The following is a 23,107-nucleotide window of genomic DNA, read 5'->3' as shown; positions in this document are numbered from 1 at the left end:
AGGCGTTTGAATGATGTTTGTTATCTATTTTGAGTCAGATTTTGTAGTGGAATTTTGATAATGCTTTTAGATAAGTTCTTTATATATGATAATCATGTCAGTGTGGGGGAACAATATGACGTGAACAGTGCTGGAGTGGCTATTTTATTGTTCCAAGTCGTTTACTAATGGTCCTTACTGGCTTCCCGTGAGTGTTCACGGCGACCATCGTAACACTATTGTACAGACTGGCTCACATACGCAGCCCGTCCGGCGACTGAAAATACCAGGAGGCAACCCCCTCGTCCAGACTTCGGAAACAATTCCTGATGAGGTTTTCTTTAATAAGATAAATCAAGGCTTAACTACCAGCCAGCACGGAACTTTCACAGCCTTCCCGACAACTTTCGAATCTTTTGGGCAAATTCGGCTCTCAATGACCCTTCAAACTTTGCCCGATTCCTTGATGATATAAAACTTCTCTAATTATGAATTTCTTGCCAAACGACTCGAGAATGGAGGAAACATGTTGTTGAGATTAATTCAGATGATTTGATTATTTACGTGAATTGAAATCCGCCACTGGTACATCATGCACTCTCTCTCTCTCTCTCCTCACGTAATATTTTCTTCGTTATTTTCTTTCTGTCTCTTTAACTGAAGGTCCGTGAACTCCTCAGGTGGGATCCGTAAACACTCGACTTCCGTCACTGTCTCGTCTAAGTAGTGAGTAAATGGACGCACTCAGACCTCGAGGGTAAGGTTATGATCAGATGTCATCATCACTTTCGAAACGCAACCAGAGGAAAAGAAAATATAATGCGAATCTTCACTGACATGTGATAATCACCTTCTTCATGATATCAGCGTCTGGTGTCACTCGGGAACTAACGAGAGAGAACATAACGAAGCTCACGTGGGAAAAGTAACAGTGGCATTAAAATTCCCTAGTAATGGCGAGCAACATTATCATCAGACCAACAAACAACATCTGGCGGCCTCACCTATTTTCTTTCTCTTTATTTTTGTTCCACACTTTATTTTTGTTTTGTATAATGTGGACAACTTGTGTGAGTCCATGTGTTCTGGTAGACCGCGGCTGGCAGTCAAGGAGGACGCCGCGGTCTGCGGTTGGATGAGGCCCACACTGGCCTTCGTTAAGGTAGGATCACTTGAGGGGGGAGGGGATGGGGGTAAGGGGGGAGGGAGGGGGGGAGGGTCGCCCGGGGACGAGAAACTCTTGTCTTGTGGCTAGGACACAGCACGTCTCGTAGGGCGTCTTGTAAGGAGGGCATGTTGAGTTGTTTTCTTCTTTCTTTTCATTTCTTTTTTCCTTCACCGTCGAGGAGGTGAGGGTGCCGGTCGTCCAGTGAAGAAGGTGCCGGTCGTTCGGGGAGGAGTGTTCCGGTCGTCCAATCTCTGTCGTTCGTCCGTGGATCACGCGAGCGACGCTGAGGTTCACTGATGTTATACGGGAACGCGTCATGTTCATGTCGTGTGAGGGTGGAGGGAGCTCGTGGTCGTGTAGTCGCCGACGTCGAATGGATCAGCATCCCAGCGGTGAGGTAGTCTGGTTGACTGGCTACACGTTCGGTCAGAGGCCGTCAAGCGATAGGATGGTCGAATGGTAGGGTGGTCAAGCGGTAGGATGGTCGAATGGTAGGGTGGTCAAGCGGTAGTGCGGTCGAGTGCAGCGGCGGTCATCGAAGATCGTCGAACGGTAGCGTGGTCTTTCGGAAGGATGGGCGAGCGGTAGCGCTGTCGAGCAGATGGTGGGAGGGAGCGGTCGAGCGGGGAGGGTGAGGGGGAAGAGGTCGAGCGAGCGGTTGGTCACTTCCAGTCGATCAGTGGCAGGTTAAGGTGGCGGTGACGAGGCCGGGCCCAGGTACGTCGAGGCCGGGCCCAGGTACGTCAACAGGTTCGTCGTGACGGAAAAGTTGGAGGAAGGGGGGGAATCGATGGGGGGAGGGGGTGTAGGGGAGGTGGGGTTGGTAGTTAGCGGGGTGGAGGGCGTCCTGGGCGGGTTTGTGGGGTGGAGGGCGGTGGGTGGGGTTGTGAGGTGGAGGGAGGAACGTGGGATTGCGGGGTGGAGGGCGTCCTGGAAGGTCGCCCCTTCATCAAAGGCTGGACGTCGGACCTCAACTTCCTCAGCGTCGCAGCGCCGCCAGAAAGTGACCCCACAGCGAGGGCGGTCGGGAGGAGGGGATCTGTTTATTTAAAAGGGTTGTGATTTTTGAGCGGTTGTGGGCGTTGGTTCGCGGGCGTGAGAAAATGCGGGAGACAGGTCACTCACCCGCAAGAACAGCGAAGGTGGTGTTGGTGGGCGGCCGGAGGTCCGAGCCCCGCGGAGAGGACGCTGTCGGGGGGAAGATGCTGGAGTACTGACGAAGAATTCTACTGCCGGGGAGTCGCGTTGGAGGAGTGTTGGAGGAGGTGTTGGAGAAGTGTTGGAGGGCACCACGTGGGAGCGGTTGCAGGCTTCGTTGGGGACTGGCCGCGGCTATCTGAGTGATGGGCCCGCGCGACCAGTTTAAACACACGCGGCACAAATCGAATATGAAAATGAGCGCAGGGTGCTGTGACCGAGGATGTGGTGGTGTGGTAGAGGCGGTGGTGAGTGTCCGGCACGCGCACCTCCCGCCTGGTGCGCGGGCATCATGACGTCACTATGGCCAGCCTTCTGGTTGAAGCAGCCAGCCAGCCAGCGACCCAGAGGAGGGGCGGTGCTCTGGCCTCGGCTCTGCCAGATACACCCAGCCAGCCCCCCGCCACCACTGCAACACTACAATACCTCCGCCACCACCACCAGAGACCCCTTACGTCAACAATACGATATCTCCACCCCCTCCCCTCTCCCCCTTCCCCCCACCCCTCGCCGCTGCCACGAGGCTCGCTACGATACCCGAACCCTCCCACACACACACACACACACACATACACACACACACACGCACACACACACACACACACACACATACACACACACACACACGCACACACACACACTGCTAGAAACACAGCACAATACTTTCAGTGCATCTGAGGGTTGTTTTGGCTCCAGAAGGAGCTGAACGTAGCCTCTAAAACACGGCAGGTGTGACGTACCTTTCCTCAAGGTCGATAGTACCTGTACCTCAGTACCGGGCAACACTCATACCTGTAGCAACGGTGAGGCACAACACTGTATTAGATCACTTGCAACACCAAGAGAAATACAACAGAGGTACATCACTTTAGCAACAGCAGGGTGATAATCCAACGGAAATATGCCACCAACAGAAGACGAACTCTGAGAACAGAGGAATAAGACCACACCAACAGAAACACACCCATCGTAGAGCAAAGGAAAACTGCTTCAGAAACAGAAAAGCGATTCCCCAGCAACCTGACACTACTGAGAACAACAGAGACTTACACCAACAGTATAACACTACAAGAAGTGAAGAACATGACTACATCATCAGGAGAACGCTACTACAGCACTGAAATAAGATCACTCCAACCACTGAAGAATGTTCTTCTTCCACCAACATGAAAACACTACTCCATGAGCAGAACAGTTCTCCAAGAACAGAAGAAAAATGCCTCAAGAATAGACAAACGCTTTTCTAACCTCGACACAACCCTAATAGAAGAATTAATAAGCATTTCTTCAACAACAGAAGAACTCTCCAATTAGAGGAAAACTTTTCTCTAGCAACAAAAAAATTGTATAACATGAAAGAAATATTTTGCCAACAACAGAAGAATCCTATCTTGAGAGTGAAACACATCTTCAACATCAAAAGAACTTCTGCAACGGAAAAGAATAACTCAACAATACCAACAACCCTTATGACCCCTTGGCAATACTGCAGTACCTATATCCCACGGTACTTGTGCCCAAGCACAAGAGAGTCGCCAAAGCGAGAAAATTCTAGCCACAGAGACAAGGCAAAAGCTTAAGTATCGTACGCCACTGTCAACTATTGAACCCTACCTTCCATACGAAGGCTCTACTTCAGCAGAACAACACCTTATTCAACGCCAGAAAACTCCATAACAACACTACGTCATCTTCTGCATCTAGATGAAAGTTTATCTACGTTATCCCATACAAGAAAGTTTCCCTTCGTTCACCGCGAGAAGTCTACACGAGCAGTACAGACTGTCTTCCCACAATGAACAGATGAAGGCTACATCTCCGCTACTGCAAGACACTCACCGTCGCATGGCTGCCACGACTTTTCTACGTGAGAGGCATCGTCTTCCTTCTTCACCATACGTCTGGAACCTCGAGGATACGACGAAGCTGCTGCAGGAGACTGTGAGTCATTCTGCAATACCCTTCTGAAAAGTAACAACCCACGACACTGCCTCCAAAACCAACAACACTTCCTCCACAACAGCAACACCCCTTCACTACACTACAACACTCCCTTCACCACAACACTCCCTTCAGTTCAACAACATCAAATCCAAACAAAGCAAAACTACCCTAAAATGTCTAGATCCACTCCTGACATTGCAACACTCATAGAGAACCTTATGAATACACTCTAACACTTCTTACAGAACAACAATACTACACCTAGACACTGCAACACTTCCTGCATAGAAGAACCCAACAGCAGTACAAATGCCACACAATTCTAAACAACATTCCACAACACTACAGAACGCCTTACCAAATAATATCTTACAACATTGCAACACTCCCTCTGAACAACAGTCTACAACACTTCAATAACTTCTCTAGAACAGTGATATTCGTACTAGAAATTATAGCACTCCTCCTCTACGAACAACACTCACTCCTGAAACAACACTGTTTTCAAAACAATATTCTACAACACCACAACACTACAACTCCTCCAGAATAAATTTCAGGATTCCCGTTGAAGCATAACACTCACGCCAGACACTGCAACACTTCTTCTAGAACAACATTACCCGCACTAGAAACTGCAATACTCCCCTTAGTGTAACACTACTCACTCCAGATATTACAACGCTCCCTTCAGACACAACAGTATTGCGGAGGCAACACTAATTCTCATAAACAATTACAACTTTCTCCAACAGAACAAATACCTCCACCAATACTTGTAACATCTCCACCAGCACAAGTAACACTAATAACATCCCCATCAAAACTAGTAACACTTCCATCGAAACTATCAAATCTCCTGCAAACACTAGTAACACCTCCAAAACTAGCAACACTTCTAACAACACTGAGATGATGATGCTACAGTAGGGTTAACAACACTTTCATCAACACTGCTATGGTGCCATTATGACAACATTGTCAACAGCAAAGTAGTTATTCTAGAAACATGAACTACATCACCCGCAACACTAACAAGAAGTGAATTCACACCAGCAACACTTAAAACCCACAATGTGACGACGCCACATTAACATTATCTCCAGAAATATTGAAAAGACGTAAGACAAACACATTCTACACCAGCAACACAAGACAGTAACACTACCACCACCACTGAATCGAAGCTTATCTCAACACTTGGATATAACACTAGTAACATCTCCATGTAAAATGCAAAATTTCAAGGATAAAGCTATTTCACTGAACACGCCCATACTGACAAGATGGAACACAATCAACACTTCTAAAAACACTACGATGACGAGGAACAATTCATCTTAGATTCATCAAATCAACACAAACATCAACACTGCCAAGATGCAGTATTTAAATATCTAAACAGGAAATGACAAAGCAAAACCATCACCTGTACCAACACTGAATTTAAAAGGACGCAACACTTCCAGACGATGAACAAGACATGTATTAGCAAAGTGTTGATGGAACACTGCAACACTTCTATCAACTCTCTGATCATGAAAGACTAGAAACACCTCCAACACAACAGTGAGGGTGCTGGTAACATCTTCACAGCCCAAAAGACATCGATTGAAACTCTCTCTCCATTACCACCTCACCAACATTTCCCTCGACGCTACGAGAGAGTGACATAAACGTTTGTGCAAACACTACAAATATGCAACACATAGTACGCCTACACCATCTTTACATGAACACAAAAAATTCTAACAATACTTCAAGGAACAACACAATAAACAACTCCTCCAATACAGTCTAAACACATCCAACAAAACTGCTATAACAACATTAACAATACATCGATCAACACTATGGTGAAACAATACTATTATCAAAATCGAAGATACACAATTTGTGCCAACACTATCCGTACTCCGTCACCTACATCAACACGTACATAAAACTACATTAAGAAAACCTACAACATCGCTACGATCCAACATTTAGATGACGCAACACTATCAACACCTCTATCACTACTTAGATGACACAACACTATCAACACCTCCATCGCTACTTAGGTGACGCAACACCATCAATTATGTCATTTCTATATAGATGTCGCAACAGCATCAATACCACCTTCACTATTTAGATGACGCAACACTATCAATACCTCCAACTCTACTCACATGACGCAACACTAACCAATATTTCATCAACTCAACAATGAAAAAAATATGAACACTTCTAACGCTACAAACACTTACTGTACGGCGGATACGATTATGATGAAACACTAATGTATTACACTTAGGTCAACACTTCTACATAATAACGAAACCAGTATAAGTAACACATCTATCAACACTATGATGATTTAGCATCAAAAACCATCGCTAACACTACCATGGAGAAACACCATCAAAAGAGGAAGGCAGTATAACAACATCTTGTTCAACACTATATTGTTACAACATCAGCAAACCTAAGATGATGCAAAACTGGCAAATCTATAACGTTACAACACCAGCAACATTATCTAAGCTTCGATGACACAGCAATAATACAATGACTGAACACCCTGACACCATTATCAACACTACGATGATGAAATACTGGTAACACTACGATGATTCAACACTGACAACATCAACATCGCTACAACGATGCAACATTATTGCTAGCGACAATCTTATCAATATTCCACTACGTAATTCAGAAGAAACCACGGTCAATAAGTTTACCAAGATCTTACACTGGTAAAGTCTTTCACAAGGGTAGATATCTTCAGCAACACTGAATCTCACACACAGCCCATCGACCAACAGTATAAACACGACACACTGACACCATTAGGAAAGAAACACCTCCACCAACACTACAATAACTGCAACTGTGACATGATATTAGTCAGCAATATTTCACAGCAACACAAGCACTAGGGCAATGAGCATGTACATTTAGCTGTTTCAGCAATACCAGCAAAATCTTTGTCAGTATTACGATAGAAACACAAGGAATACACCAACACAACACACAGAGCACCTCATGCACTTCCATCGAAACGCAACATTTACATTTTCTCCAAAAAACCTCATCAATGTACCTAGAAACACTACACCAAACCCATCATTACATTTGTAAGGTTAGGTAAGGAAAACATCTGATAGTATTGCTGACATACAACACAAGATGCATCTCCAGAGACACCATTTACTGTCGGCAACACCTGCACTACAATAGCGACACTTGCATCGCCGATACAACGACGCAACACTACCTTTGTGAAAACAAGAAACAACACCGCTAAACCTACCATGATACAACACACATACACCTAAATAACTACTCTACAGTACACTGTAGACCACACATCCATACGTGAATACAACTACTGATAATACCCACATAACAGACCCTTGACCGACGCTGTGAATAAGGAACACAAGACACATCCAGACAACATGATAAGACATAACATGAAAATCACTTTTGCTCAGCAATACCTCAATGTTGCAACACCAACAAAGTATTCCTTTACACCATGAGGGTAATACAGGAACATCTTCAGCGGTCCTTTTACATAATACTCTCATAACCCATGCAACACTGCAACATATGCCAGAATTATGAAGATACAGAACTAATATAACTACTAGATACAATACTTTTGCCAACTGTACAACACTTGCACTATATCTAGAACACCTCCAGTAACACTGTGCACGCAGTGCAATCTCACATTTCACCAGCAGTTATAGTATATATACCATCATTACATAGATGCAACGCTTAACACCAACAATACAATGCCTCTACAAAATCTACAACATTTCCAGCAACACTCAGCGTACGCAACACAGGTTCCGTACATCCAACATCAACATAGAGCAGTATGACGCATGCAGAGCACTAAACAGCACCATCATCAGCCAATGATACTACAGCTCAGAACTATAAGACAATATACATCAGATCTACAATACTTTGCCTCTGTCAAAAAGCCCATAGCCATTTCGTAGCTCCAGCCCACTGAATATCGTATAAAAAACCTAAATAATCTCCATAAACTGATCTACATCATAGCCAAGGTTTTCTCTGACTGTAGACGCAGTAGGTCATCCTGTAGTTTGATATATCCCTCCAGCAATGTGTTGACGGCGTCTTACTCCCTCGTCTCGAACGCGACTCAGGGAAATTATGGGAGAACGTGACAGCGACGCGCGATAGCCGAGGATAACGTGATGTTAGGAAATTGTTCTCTTTGACCTGTGATAATTTTTCTTAGAATATCAGTCAGTGAAATATATTTATGATAGGTATCGTACGTCATGCGTTGTGAAGGATTCTACAAGCTTAGCCTCAGCCATGATAGGTCTGTTGTCTCCAGAGGAGAGCATATTAATGATTCACTACAAGGTTTTTTTTTTTTACTGTAACGTTTCACTTGCAGAAACCCTTCAAAATTTGTCAAAATCATTGCTGTAATACGTCGTAGTAGAACATCCTCTGACTTTGAGAACACCGTGACTACAATACACTTTTGTAAAACACCTTTAGAATTTCGCAGCAACACAGTTGTAGGACATACACACAGATCACCTTCACACTTACGTCATGCCCCGGTACAATATTCCATGCGATTACTACACACAGTACTGTATCGTAGATTAACGGATGTTACTGTAATCACCTTCCCAATTATAACCTTCCATTACAATGACAATGATCTACATGGTTGCCCATTTCTTACGAGGCATTTTTGGATTTGCGATAACAAAACTTACCATCATGACACGAAACGCGATATTCTCACTCTAATCCATTTTCCCTGGACGATACTTTCGATAGTAAAAGAATTTACAAACTCTCCCAACTCACGTTTGTTTATATCCTTAAACTCCTCTAGTGTTACCACAGTCATACCAAACATCAACGCACGTCTTGGGTTCTTTATATATTTTCTTCTAGACCAAACACCATCAGCCAGCAACACAAATGTTCTAAGATTTCTAAAACATTGTAGAATGTCTGTAGATATCATGATGATGAAGAACTTTCCATCATTCTGTTCCAGAGAACACCACACGGGTTTCATCATTCTGTTCCAGAGAACACCACACAGGGTTTCATCATTCTGTTCAGAGAACACCACACGGGTTTCAAATTTCTGCACCGAACGTCCTCTGACCTGTTGATCTTTAACAACAGGGATGGCTAGGCACCTTAACTTCAGTAGACCAGCACAACTTCAATATAATCTTCTATGCAATACAAGCCTCCTTGTGACACAAACTCAGTGATAAAAACTCTTCTTCAACACAAGCTTCTCAGCAACACTAAGACTCCAAAAATCTCTCCTCCAACACAAGCGCTCTTTGAACACAAGCGTTGTTACTCTACGATAATATTCTAACATATAAGCATTTTCTGTCACCATGGATCTGCTTACTTCTCCAACAAACTTAAGCATTCCACCATCACAAGCATCCCCTCTAACAAGCATCCCTTCATCACAAAAACTTTCACAACCACGCCTCCGTAACAAGCACCGCAACCCAAACTAATCATCATCTCCAACACTTCAGCACACATGACCAATACAAGTGCACATTACAGATAATCGTACTAAAGTAATACAAGCGTTCTTGGAACACAGAAATTTTGAAACATGAGGTCAATTGGAACACAAGCTTCCTTGAAACGTAGGCACACCTGTAACACAACCATTATTGGAACTCAAGCTCTCCTGAAACACAAGAAGTCCTGAGAAAATAGTTTCTAGGAACACAAGCCCTCTGCAATACAATCTTTCTTGGAGTACAACCTCTACTGAAACACATGTATTCTGGGAAATCAAGGATTCTTAGAATATTCTCTTAGATCACAAGAACTACTGGAACACACACCCTTTTGAGCACAATCATTACTGGAACATAAAGGCACTTGGAACACAAACACTCTTGGAACACTAATACCAGTAAAACACGGGTATCTTAGAGATAAAAGCTCAACGTATATTGTCTTGCAACAAAAGCTCTGCTGGAACACTAGTATACTTAGAACACGTAAAACACTGGAACACAAATACGGCTTAGAACATAATCATTCTTGGAAAACTAGTTCTTTCGGAATATATGCATTCTTGAAATTCAAACGCTATTGTGACACACCTATTCTGAGAACACAAGTGTTTATGCAACATTAGCACATATGGAAAACACGTATTCTTGGGACACAGTGATTCTTTCAACATAATCTTTCCTTAAGTATGAAAAGTCATCCTACACAGACATTATACCAACGTAATACTCCAAAATAGCAATGCAGCAACATAAACCCTTCTTTAACTAAAGCATTTATCTAACACGCGCATTACCATGACAGAAACTTTCATTTGACGCGATTAGTACGTCATGGAAACGAGAAGCTACAAGCTCTTCACCAACACAAGAAGACCCCAGATACAAACCCTTCACCAACACGAGTTGATCCTAAATACAAACCCTTCACCAACACAAGTTGATCCTAGATACAAGACCCTCACCAACACAAGTAGTCTTCAGATACAAATCTTCACCAATACTAATCCCCCCCCCTACAATGCAATCACTGCACCAAGTAAAGCAGTTCGCCAACACAAGCAATACTATAAGACGAAAGTTCTAACAACGTAGGTCTTCCTCCAGATATGGTCATTTCCCTGTTACAAGTATTCCAGGAAGACAATCACTTGTTGAATACAAGTATACTGATAACACAAACATCTGACGATTACAAGTGCTTCAGATACAAACACATTCAGCTTAAATCACAGGCAGAGGCCAGCAAACACTTTGCTCCACTACATGATTTCACAAGCATTTCGCAAACTCAGATACTTCTCGAACACAAACAACTAACAAACGCAAGCATTTTCTAACACAATCACCTCACCAACATAACTACCTGAGTAGCAAATATACCTCATAAGCACAGAATCTTTATCAAAATGATTACGTTATATCAAAAAATCCTTCATCATATCTGACATTACAACTTCTCTCCAACACATCTTTTCTACAACACAAACGCCATAACAAACATGATTTTCAAAGAATAATTTCATCACAAACCTGTGTCATCAACACCACACAAGCTCAAGCTTCCCATCAAAGCAAGAGCTGTGCAGACATAGCTGCCACATCAACACAAACTTCCACTTAACAGACATACAGCCAGAAAAGGCACTCAACCAGCAGAAACACCTCCACCACAACACGTCTTCAAAATCAGAACTTCACCACCACCAGTGCTTCTGCAACACAAACAACCATACCCCAGTGCAGTCACAATATATGGAAGATGACTATCAGAACATGCACTTTGCTACCATATACGTTCCCCAAAGCCAAGTCCTCTACCTATACAAACTCTTCATCAACACAAACTCACTAACAACACAATCATTCCATTCTAAGGAGCGACTTATAAACACAAGAACTTAATTCACACAAACATTTTTCTAACAAACACATACTATCAAACCAAACGCACCACCGAAGCCACACAAACCCCCACAAACTCCTTACCAACACTTAATACTCAGCTGATACTTTCCCAGCACAGCCCCTCCGACACAACACTTTACCAACACACCTCCAACAAAGCACTGCGTCAACACATCTCTACCATAACTCCACCAACACAACATCACGATCATCACTCTTCTACACCAACCCAATATCTCTAACTGACACACTAACACTTTCCTTGTCCTCATCAACACTACTCAGGAAACACTAACTTTAGGTTTTTACTTAAACTTTTTGCCAAAATGCAACACAAAAGATCGTGGCGACCCACCAAGGGATTAACAAACATTTTTCCCTCGATGTTAGACGTGCACGCGATGCCGTGTTGTCCGCCTCTCCTACAGTTCCTACAATTGAAGGGTAATTTCCAGTGTCCCTCCATCAGTCACTGCATATTTCCAGACATTTACGAAGGGCTAAGTGTAATATTTTTCTTACTGATGAAACGATTCTAATCTTAAAACAACATTTTAACATCTTTACTTATTAACATCGAATGAATTTTCTGGTTTATTCTATCTCCTTCTGCTAACGTTCCAGCAACGTAATGTACAGCTAGACATTACGACCGTTTTCGTAAATCAACGATCGTTGTTTACATCACCGAAGATTAGAAATATCTCGAGATGTAAATCCTTATACGACGGACAGTGATCGACCTCTCTCGTGTCCTCGGTAACCGTTTGTCCAGAAGTAAAACACCTATCGTCTGTGTCGCTGTCACATGTCCTCAATCGTCTTCAACAGCCTCTAATCAGCCTCTAATCTGACCAATCTGATTAATATTCTCAATGACTTCTAATCAGTAATATGTTTCCTCAGAGTTCCGTCAGACTATCGTCTCTGGCCCACAGTACACACTTCCTCGTTTCTCCTGCCGACATAGTCGATTTTTATCGTTTAATTCTGTTAGCTGTCGTTGCCCCAGTGGTGTGTCGTGCCTCCGGCAGGGTACGACATGGTCAAAACGTTCTCTTTCTTTCAAGTCGTGGCCATTGACCACAACGTCACGGGTTGTAGCGCCTTTTCTGGGATTCTATAATCCGAATCAACTTTATCTCGCGACATACTCAAATACCTTCTTTTTCTCGGTGCACTAATCGCTCTGTGCTCCAGCATGTACTGCTCACCTTCACTAAATCGAAAACAGAAGCATCTCTGTTGTACAGAACGTCTAGTATGGTTATTATATCTCATGGAATACATAATAGATAAGATGCCCAATACTATTGTAAGCCCCCGACACTAGGGCTGTTGCATGTGGTTAGTTCACACTACTGGATAAAATGGATTTGCCTTCAGTAAATATTGCAACGTATTACGATGATAGCAATGATGATGATAACAATAATAATAGTAATCATAGTAATGATAATAACGATAATGATAATGACAACATTAATAATGATAATGATAATAATGATGATAGAAATAATAATAATGATAATGATAGTAATTATAACAAAAATAGTAATAGTAATAATGAAAATGTAATAATGATAATAATAATGATAATGATAATAATAATTATAACGATAGCAGTAATAACGATAATAATGATAATGATGATTATAAGATAACAATAATGAAAATAATGATAATGATTATTAGTATTATCACAATGGTAATAGTAACGATAATGGTGATGATAATGATAAGAATGATAAAGATGATATAATAGCAAAGACATTGTTAAAAATTTCAAGACGTCTTTGGGAAATATATAAGTAGAATGAGTGTGTGCAGACCCATCTTAGAATCTTGCCCTATTTTTCCTCAAAGCGAGAAGGTAGTCTTAAGAAGATGCACCATCGCCTTCAAAAGCTTGTTGCGGATCAACTCCTGACCTTAAGGTTCAGTCTCCAAAAACTACAGCTCGCCTTCAACAATACTAGTATCTCCTACAGAAAATACAACACTTCCCAAGTAACTGCAACGTGCCCTACAAAAACTCCAACACTTAGCAGAAGAGAAGAGTCCACTGTAGAATGTAAATGTTCAGTCCAAGACAACAGTACTTCCTCCACTCCTACAGTAACTCTTACAAACAATTCAAAACTCTGTAAACGACCTAACCTACACAACTGCAGTACTTATTCCACAGACTTACAACAGCCTTCCAGGAACTACATCACTCCTACCATTATGTAAAACACGTCCTCTAGAAAGTTCAATACCTTTTTCAAACAGTTCAATAGTTGTAATGATAACTACAAGTGCATAAACATCGCCACTTAACAGTTTGATGGAGAGAACGAAATGTTTCATAATATCCCTCTTATTTCTTAAATTCTTCAGACCTTACAAAACAATTCTATCGTTGTCTAAGGAGCTGTAATCCTACCTGGCAGTAAGTAGCATCTTATTCTAAATATTTTTGCCTATAAGTATGTGTGAGGGGACATCAGACCGAATCAACACAGTGTTAAGGCTTTCATCAGAAACAGATAAAACTTGAGACGTGAACGTATGACAGCTTCTAGAAGAGAGAAACAAACCTCATATTGAGCTCCTTATCTGACGGCCGCTGGTTCTCCCTGGAGCCTCTGTCTGGATCACTTGACCTCCAGCGACCTCATTACTGACCTTACGCCGCCATTATCATGCGTCCTGGAAAAAAAAAGAACGTTAGAGTTTGACCTCGACAACTGTGATAGGTGATCACATTCATAACAACATCGCCATCAGACATTTCATCAGACCTCCAGGGCAGCGGAGCTTCTGGTCTCCGCGTCACTACAGTTACTGTGCTACAATGACCTATCATAACACTTTACGTCATCATCTTCAGATAACTAACATTAATCACAACATCTTAAGATAACTGGATCTGAAATAGATTTCAACGAATTATTAGAGCAACTGTAACGGTATGTGGAAGACTACGTAACACCACATTTGCAACACAATACTGGAGGTTCACGCAACAGTAACACACCTCTACCACAGCGTTAGAAACCCACGCCCCATGCAACACTTCCACACTGAAAGCCTAGGAATTCCACCACACCTGCAGCACAACACCGAAAGCCCATGCAACACTGCTATCGTGCACGCCCATCCCTCAACACAACAACCATCAGACTAAGATGGTTAAACTTCAAGAAGCTCCGTCTATATCATCACAGATCTGCTGCATCACTTCACGGTGTATCACTTTTTCATGATGTATCTGACACAGATAAGGCAAGAACATAAGGTGTCTTATATCATCTGTCGTCAGGTGAGGGAGTATAGGAGAGGACATAGGCTCCGTGGGAGGAGGTGAGAGGAAAGGTTGAGATTCAGGATCATTTAAGATGGAGTTAGAGACAACAAAGTGCAGCTGGAAAGTTAACTGTGGATTGATATTTTTGGAAAAGAGGTTGCAGAGAAGAGAACAATGGAGCTGTTTTTTTTGAAGCTCCAGAAAGGTATATGAGTTGAAGAAGAAGCCAAATAAGAAGATTTTCTCTTCATGCAGTCATGCTTGACTTTGAACGGCAGCTTTGCAACGATCTCAGGCAGGTATGAAGACAGAACGAGATTCTGGAGAAGAGAAGTGTCATGGTCTAATACGCTTTGTCTCAAAGTGACAGGGAATCAGAGCAAGAGACATCATACTGGGACTGAGGGAGTAATGATTAATTAAGAAGGGAAGTAGAACTGGATTCAAGCCAGCCAAGGTGACCTCCGCTTCACCTTCATTACAGCTGGAGGCATTCTGGCCGGCCAGTCAGTGCTGGTTCTTCACATAGTTAGGACAAGACAGTGGAAAGAGAGTCCTTCTAAAGCTCCAGAGTTGGCGTATCCAGATGGGAGTCAGTGGTGGGTATGACCAGTTGACGAAGTCAGACTGAAGCCAGGAGACCTAATGCGACAGAGAAGTGAATCCTAGCGATAGAGTTTAGAGGTAAAGATGAATTTGATCATGTTGGCGGGACGGTAATAATGATCAGGGATCGGATCATCCAAAACAGATCAACGCCTCGTGAATTGTTGGAGGAACTAAGGGGAGAGTCCCACATACCAAGACCCTACAAACTTATATACTTTATTTCCACCACAAACAACATCAAGTGTACTCTACCACCAAAACACACTATTCATCAACAGCACCACAAAGCAAGCATCAACATCACAAACAATAATACATCACCACCACAAAAAAAGTTCAGACATCGCTAAGATTCCTGCTACACCATACAACAACATCAAAAATCATCCACCATCTCCACCACAGAGCATACTTCAGTTTCACTTGGGACACTGGTCCTCCAGCATCAACCATCATGCTCCAATAGCTCCGTCAGGTATGCTCCAACGCTGCCTCGGAGCATATCACAGCACTAACACAACAAGTTTGTCTACAGTGCAGCCAGAAAGTGTATTGTAACACCACGAATAAATAAAATGCATCACCAGGACAGAATCGCCCCAGCGACGCCAGAAACTACATTTTAGAGCCATTATAAGTCAACTCCCTGAACACGACATTACGACCCCTGAGCACGACATTACGACCCCCTGAGCACGACGGTACGACCCTTGAATGAGATGGTACGACTCTTGAACGAGACGTTATAAGTAAATTTTGACCTAGCCTCTAAGGGTCACAAATCATATTACACAAACTGAAAAAACATATCACATCATAGTGTAACGACACATCGAGGTATCATGAGAAAGTGTATCACACAACCGCTGCAGAAAGAAAAAAAGGAAAGAAATTCATCACAAAAACTACACACCACCTCCACACAACTTACTACATGACCACAAAATATCATATCTCCACAAAGGATAATACAACTACACAATAAAATACAGCACAAAGAAAACACTTTCACAACAAACCACACAACAAAACATCACTAACAGACACTTCACATCACCACAAAACACGTCACAGCACCACAAAAAAGAAAAGAAAATCACACCATCAACGCAAAAAACACACACCACGACCACCACCACAAAACACATTACAGAACATAATGCACAATATCTTGAAGCCTGGAAGGCAAACTCATACCACTGTGAAACACACCATACCACCAAGCAAAACACATTACACAGTCAACACTAACCACACCAAACTACCACCACAAAACACACCTCACCACCACCACCACCACAATAACATTACTCACCACACCACTCCTACATAACACACAACATCACAAAACACACTATATCACCAACACCAACACCACCACGAAACACACAACACCAATACAGAAATTTCCTAAACTATCGCTAAAAAACTGCTTTATTAAGCTTTTTCAGAACATTGGTGACTCAAGGAAACTGCAGATTCTGGGCTTAGCTCTTCCGTCTTTCTGCTATAAGGTCAACCTTGTGATCTAGTTCCTTTAGGTTTCAGGACGCAAGTCTCAGTACCGAGGTGATCTACGGCTCTCAGGCCGTGTGCCGCTCTAGCGGGGTAACATACAGTTCTCAGGCTGCAGGTCGTTGTAACGGGTTGATCCACAGATCTCAGGTCGCTATAGAGGGATTTCGCACAGGTCTCCGACCGCTACAGTGGTGTGTTCCGCAGGTCTGAGGTTTTAGGAGACTGTAACGGGATATACCAATAGTCACAGGTTGCCGTGAGATCTTCCACGGGTCTCAAGCGCCTGTAGAGGGTGTTCCACGGACCTGAGTCTGTATGGCTCTGTAAATAGGTGTATCACTCTCAGCAGTGCAGGTGGCCTCAACACTCTCTCAGCAGTGCAGGACAGAGGCTATGACCAGAGCGGTGTCGAGTATTTCTCGAATCCTCTCGTTCCTGACTTTGTCTCGGATCGTGAGATTAAAGGATCCTCTCGCACAGCGGATTTCAGTGGTGACAATTTTGCAATGGATTTTTTTTTCTTTTTTTGTAGGATGGTTGGAGTGGGGTTAAGGGGTTAGGGTTCACGTCTGGATGCAGCAGTAGAAGTTGGTATACATATGGTTTTGAAGAGGCTCCTCTATGTTCTGAGGGAGGATGTGTCCACGTTATAATATTGCAGCAACAGCCTTAGGGCTTTGTTTACTTAGGTCCATTTTGTTTCCACCTTCCTTGTACAGCCTGGGTTATCTTGGCTTTAAGTTCCCACATTATAGTTAACCATCTACGCTGATAAACATCTGTGGATGATTCTTGGTTCTCTAGCCTGCACTGACGAGGGGTAGAACGACCCATATTTGCATGATCCTTGTTTGAATGTATTTTTCTTCTTTTATTCCAGCTAAGCATAGTGAAAATTCTGGCCTAATGTCTGGGTAGTTTCTTCTATTCTTTTTCCTGGCGCAGCTGGAGTGTGCGATCAGCTGCTTCTTGTTCCTAAGACGAATAAACACTTTATCTAGTTTTGCCTGTAGCATCTTGGCTCCAGCTGTCTTGATGGTGGATGCTCCGTTTTTGCTTCTTCTGACTTTCTCAGCAACGTCACGATTTCTCATTTTCTTTTTCAGCCTCTTGTGAAAATATCTCAGTTTCTCGATCGCTGGAGTTTCCCCAAAATGTTTCCAGGACTCTTCTTCAGCCTTTTCGATAAATGTTTCGTTAGCTACTGGTTGGACGTCGTACTCATAATCCATTCTGGTGTGGAGCCACGTTTGGAAGACTCTTGTCTTGGACCTCTCGCAAAGACTTCTGTCCAACAGAATGTTCTCTTATTTCATTCACACCTGGCCATCTTCACCCCACAGGACTTCATTCCTGTTTTCATCTGTTCGTGTCGGACCTGTTGCCGTCCTCTGTGTTTCATCAGGGGTTGAGACGTACAACCACAGGAGTTTTACCTCGTGTCAAGCAACTGGTGAAGGAGAGCGGGAGGATGTTTACTGATATTACGAGTCTATAGTGACCTGGAAACCTTCATGCAGACACTTTCTGTGTCTGGAACATTTGACCATTGGACAGTTTTCCCGCTTCTTCTCCTTCATAACGTATCATCAGTGTGCCTATAATGACTGCAGGTACACACATACTGGTCTTCACAAATGGGATTGAATTCTAAATAGAATGCCAACAATACTAGTCAGTTACGACGGTGGATGGTGACTGTCACCATGTGGACGAAGCTGGTCCTTCTTCTACTGTATTCACGTCCACATCTTTTGTACCACGAACCATTCAGGTATTTCCTCTTCTCTGTTCACGCGCCGAGATCTTCCGCACCATTTGGACCAAACTGGTCTCTCCTCTCCTCTCCCAGCGTTCAGCCGTGCAGAGGTTACGTAGAGTCTTTTACTGTTGTGATCCATTGTTTACATGACCATGTTCATGATGCCTCTACCAGATCGTCAAAACCATCATTGTTTTCTTTTCTACTTGTGTCGGGCCGCTTATCCTTCCCTCATCTTTGTCTCGTTGATATCCTCACCCCAAGTAACGCTTCCTCTGTCATTCTGACAACATACTACATTCATACTACTGTCATACTGTCATGATACAGCATACATTCAGCCCAGCAAGATATGGCCACTGAACTCTCACCTCGAGCGTGGTGGCGCAATCCTTGGCACGACGGTGCGACGCTTAAGTACAGCTGGGTTATGATGGCATCGTTGTGGTCACTTAGTTACAGAAAATCTTCGTACATTACAAACGGCAAGTGTTTAGATAAAATGATAACAACCTTACTTCATAATACCAACAAGTAAATGATACAACACAAGAATACTATCAGAACCACACATTAACACACCATCATTACAACCACACATCAACATAATATCCATATAACCACACATCAATACACCATCAATATAACGACACATCAACACTATATACAACATACAATAATACGATCGCGAAAAAGGGACCGCATCACAATACTGTAACCATTGCCAAAATAACATAACATTTCAGCACAACACAAAACAACATTCCATGTACACTACATAGTTTAATACTTACAAAAAAGAAAAGCTATGTGAAACCCCAGGAACCAATGCATCAACACCACTACCACAACAACACGTGTTCCTGACTCTACCACAGATGAGTATCCACCGTACAACCGAACACCAGCCCCAGTATGAGAACATCACAGTGTTGTTTTGTGCCTCCATGTGTGTATGGTAATGTAGGTTATAAATGCACGTCAAAGGCATGGCAGACAGGAACTTAAGTTTGAAACTTTTGCATGATAGCAAAACGTGTTTTGTGTATTTAAGAATTTAGTGAAATTCACCAAGAAAGGAGCGAGAGTGGCGGTAACCCGTTTTCGGATAATCTCAATAAGATATTATTGTTTACTGCTTGCGTGGTATCTTATTTCCCCGTACAGAATTATACACTTATGTGTTACCGAAATAAATTTCGATAATTCTCACATTACGCTTTCTTTCACGTGGATAGTTAAGACACCGCCGCTACCTGAGAGAGTCATTTACTGCTGTGTAATATACACCCCATCCGGGGAGCCACTCCTCTCAAAGTTACTCATCTTCAAAAAACACTTGGGAGTTCTAGGGAACCAAACAGAATTAGTATGTACACAGGAGCCCTTACCACAGGGGTTAGTGTGAATACAGCCATCCTTAAGTATGTCTGAAATGAATTATGATGCTACAAATTTCCTGATAGAGTGGAAATGTAGTTGAAGTTTTATAATTTTCGTAACAGACAGCAAGTTCATATCTCATGACGTAATATCCTTCAGTGGCCTATCACAGAACAAAACCTGCGGGACGAGAACGCCCAACTCAGACCCAGATTTATATCACGAATATTATGACGTAGAACTGAACCACTTTACCCCACTACATATGAGCAGAGAGTTTCTCTGTCATTTTACGGTAGACTTTCATCCTTAAACACAGTACTAATGCGTCACTATAAGGCACAATTACCTTCCTGTTTCCCCAAAAGTGATCATGAAATAATTAACGCCAGGGACAGCTATTATCAGCTGTAGGGAAAGGCATTATAAAGGCGACAGGACGGTAGTATCAACACCTGGGAAGCCTATCATCAGTGGAAAGGACCGCCTTTATCAAGTGCAGGGAATGCCATTTTTCCTGCCAGGCTTCAACAGTGAGAACGCCACCATCAGTGCCCAAGGATCGCCATCATCAACGTCTGGGGAACGGCATGACATCACATTGGCACGATAGACATCGTCAAATACAATGTCTTTTCTCCAAGGTTAATTGCTTTCGTCTCTATGACTTACGTAACGCCTATCGCCCATCACTATCCAGTGGAGTCAAATAATTTTCATGAAATACTGCAGAGCCATATCCATACTACAGAGAAAACAGCAACGTACACGCATCCCCGGACGAGAAGGGGTCCCAGGAATGTACACTGAGCGCGCATGCTGGACTGAAGAACATCTCAACAAAACCTACCGGCCGGGGGCTCGAGCCCGCGTCTAATGGCTTGCCACTGTGCAAGGACAGGTATTGTCTACTGCTTCATTTGTAATGTGAAACGTCAAGAGAACACAGGACCTCTGCAGTAAACAACATACAACGCACTACAAACATCAAAAGGCAAAAGTACAATTATTCGTATCAAGCGAAGACTTACGACTGTGCCATCGATACCATAAAAACCCTGGCAGACGACGTTGCTCCAACCCACAACAAGCACACCACTAGCCAAGTGCCTGTTCTCTTAAACAACTCACCCCGACAATACGAACCTTAGGTAAATATGAGCCAGGTCGAAGGTTATGCCATCACACACAATGGTTAGTAACGTTGTGCTCAAGGATCGTGTCGTCTTGCTCACAAGGTTAACATGTCACTAAGTTCTGCTTTGCTGGAGTATGTTTATCTCATACCGTTTACAGAAGCTTCAGACCTCCACTTTTGGTGGGAATAAATGTTCGAAATTTGTATCAGAGAACGTAAATAAATGCTGACATTGTCTCAATATTTCCCATGATACTCGGATGTAGTGTTTATGACTGTGTTAGAAGTGTCAATGTTTTACGTGACAATGTTTCGACATTTACCTTGACGACGCTTGAACATTGGTAATGAAAAAGTGTTTCATTTGTTCGATGCTTCGTTTCGTTGCTTCTTTATTCGTCAACGTTCGAGCATTGCAACGGAAATGAGTTTTGTTTGAATGCTTCAGTGATTCATTTCGACAGTGCATGAGCATTGCTAGTGAAAAATACTCAATTGCTTCATTTGTTCAATGTTTCGTTTTTGATGACTCTTAAACATGTCTGCTGAAGATGTGCAGTTATTTCATTGGTTCGATGTTTCGTTTTTTACTATGATTTAATATTCCAATAGGAAATCCTCAATTGTTTCATTGATTCCATATTTCATTTTTTTTCGCGACGCCTGAACTCTGCCATTGAAAATAGTCAATTGTTTCATTGGTTCGATGTTTCGTTTCGTTGCTTCAGTATTGTCTGAACAATGTTTGAAAATCTGTTTGGATAATATTGCTGCTGATAGTTTCATAATGCCTTTGTTAACAATTTAACTAGGCCAATGTTGCCAGTAATTGGACACAATTTCAGTGGTAATAACAACATAACACAATATGACAATATGAACACAAACAAATGCAGACAAAGACAGACACACGGACAATCATGAACGTGTTGAAATACACATGAATATGCGCTAACACATACAGACACATTCGTACACTCATACATACAGATGTACGTACACACCACGCTCACTCATACACAACACAAACACACAATAAAATTAACACATACAAAGTAACATTAAGTTATTCGAGAACAAGAGATGTGCAGCTCTAGTATTTGCACCACAGCTAAACACTTAGTCAGCTCTAGTACTTGTATGGCAGCTAAGCGCTTATCTATAAAGCTCCGATATTTGTATCACAGCTAAGCACTTATTTAGCTTCACTGTTCAGCTAAAATACGTAAGGTTTGTAGTAACAGTGATTCAAGTGAGCCCACCATCAGGCTCAGGACATAGTCTCGGCAAAACCAGACATGCTGTAGCTGGTCCACCGTCGAATGTTCAAGAGGAAGATAATTCATAGATGGGAAAACCATCTTGAATAATGAACAAACAAGAGAAAACAGATACCAAAGAGTGCATGATAAACATACATAAATAACAAACAACTTAACTGAACGTCAAGACAACATACACGAGTTACAATATCCCAGGGAACTCAACCACTAAATACAAAGACAACATAAACAATGACCATACTCTAGAGAACTTAACAACCCAAACATATAAAAACAATATCAGACATAACATAAACCTCGAATGTTTAAAAGAAATACAGAGTTAAATATTTCTTGAAAATAACATTGTTTTAACTAAG

General features: G+C 42.5%; 1 protein-coding gene across 1 annotated transcript in view; it reads right to left on the bottom strand.

Moving 5' to 3' along the window:
• Positions 1-21,570, bottom strand: part of LOC139747661 (uncharacterized) — a 540,258-nt gene extending 518,688 nt beyond the window's left edge. The window contains exons 1-2 of the mRNA XM_071660227.1: positions 21,474-21,570; positions 14,346-14,457 (exon numbers count right to left, since the gene is read on the bottom strand). Coding sequence (XP_071516328.1) covers positions 14,346-14,350 — 5 coding nt within the window. The 5' untranslated portion in view covers positions 14,351-14,457; positions 21,474-21,570. The remainder of the gene's footprint in view (positions 1-14,345; positions 14,458-21,473) is intronic.
• Between the last annotated feature and the right edge of the window lie 1,537 nt (positions 21,571-23,107).

Source organism: Panulirus ornatus, chromosome 69 (assembly GCF_036320965.1).
Source record: "Panulirus ornatus isolate Po-2019 chromosome 69, ASM3632096v1, whole genome shotgun sequence".
In the NCBI taxonomy this organism is placed as follows: domain Eukaryota; kingdom Metazoa; phylum Arthropoda; class Malacostraca; order Decapoda; family Palinuridae; genus Panulirus; species Panulirus ornatus.
Note: the sequence above shows the minus strand (reverse complement) of the source record. Positions and strands in the feature narration are given on the sequence as shown.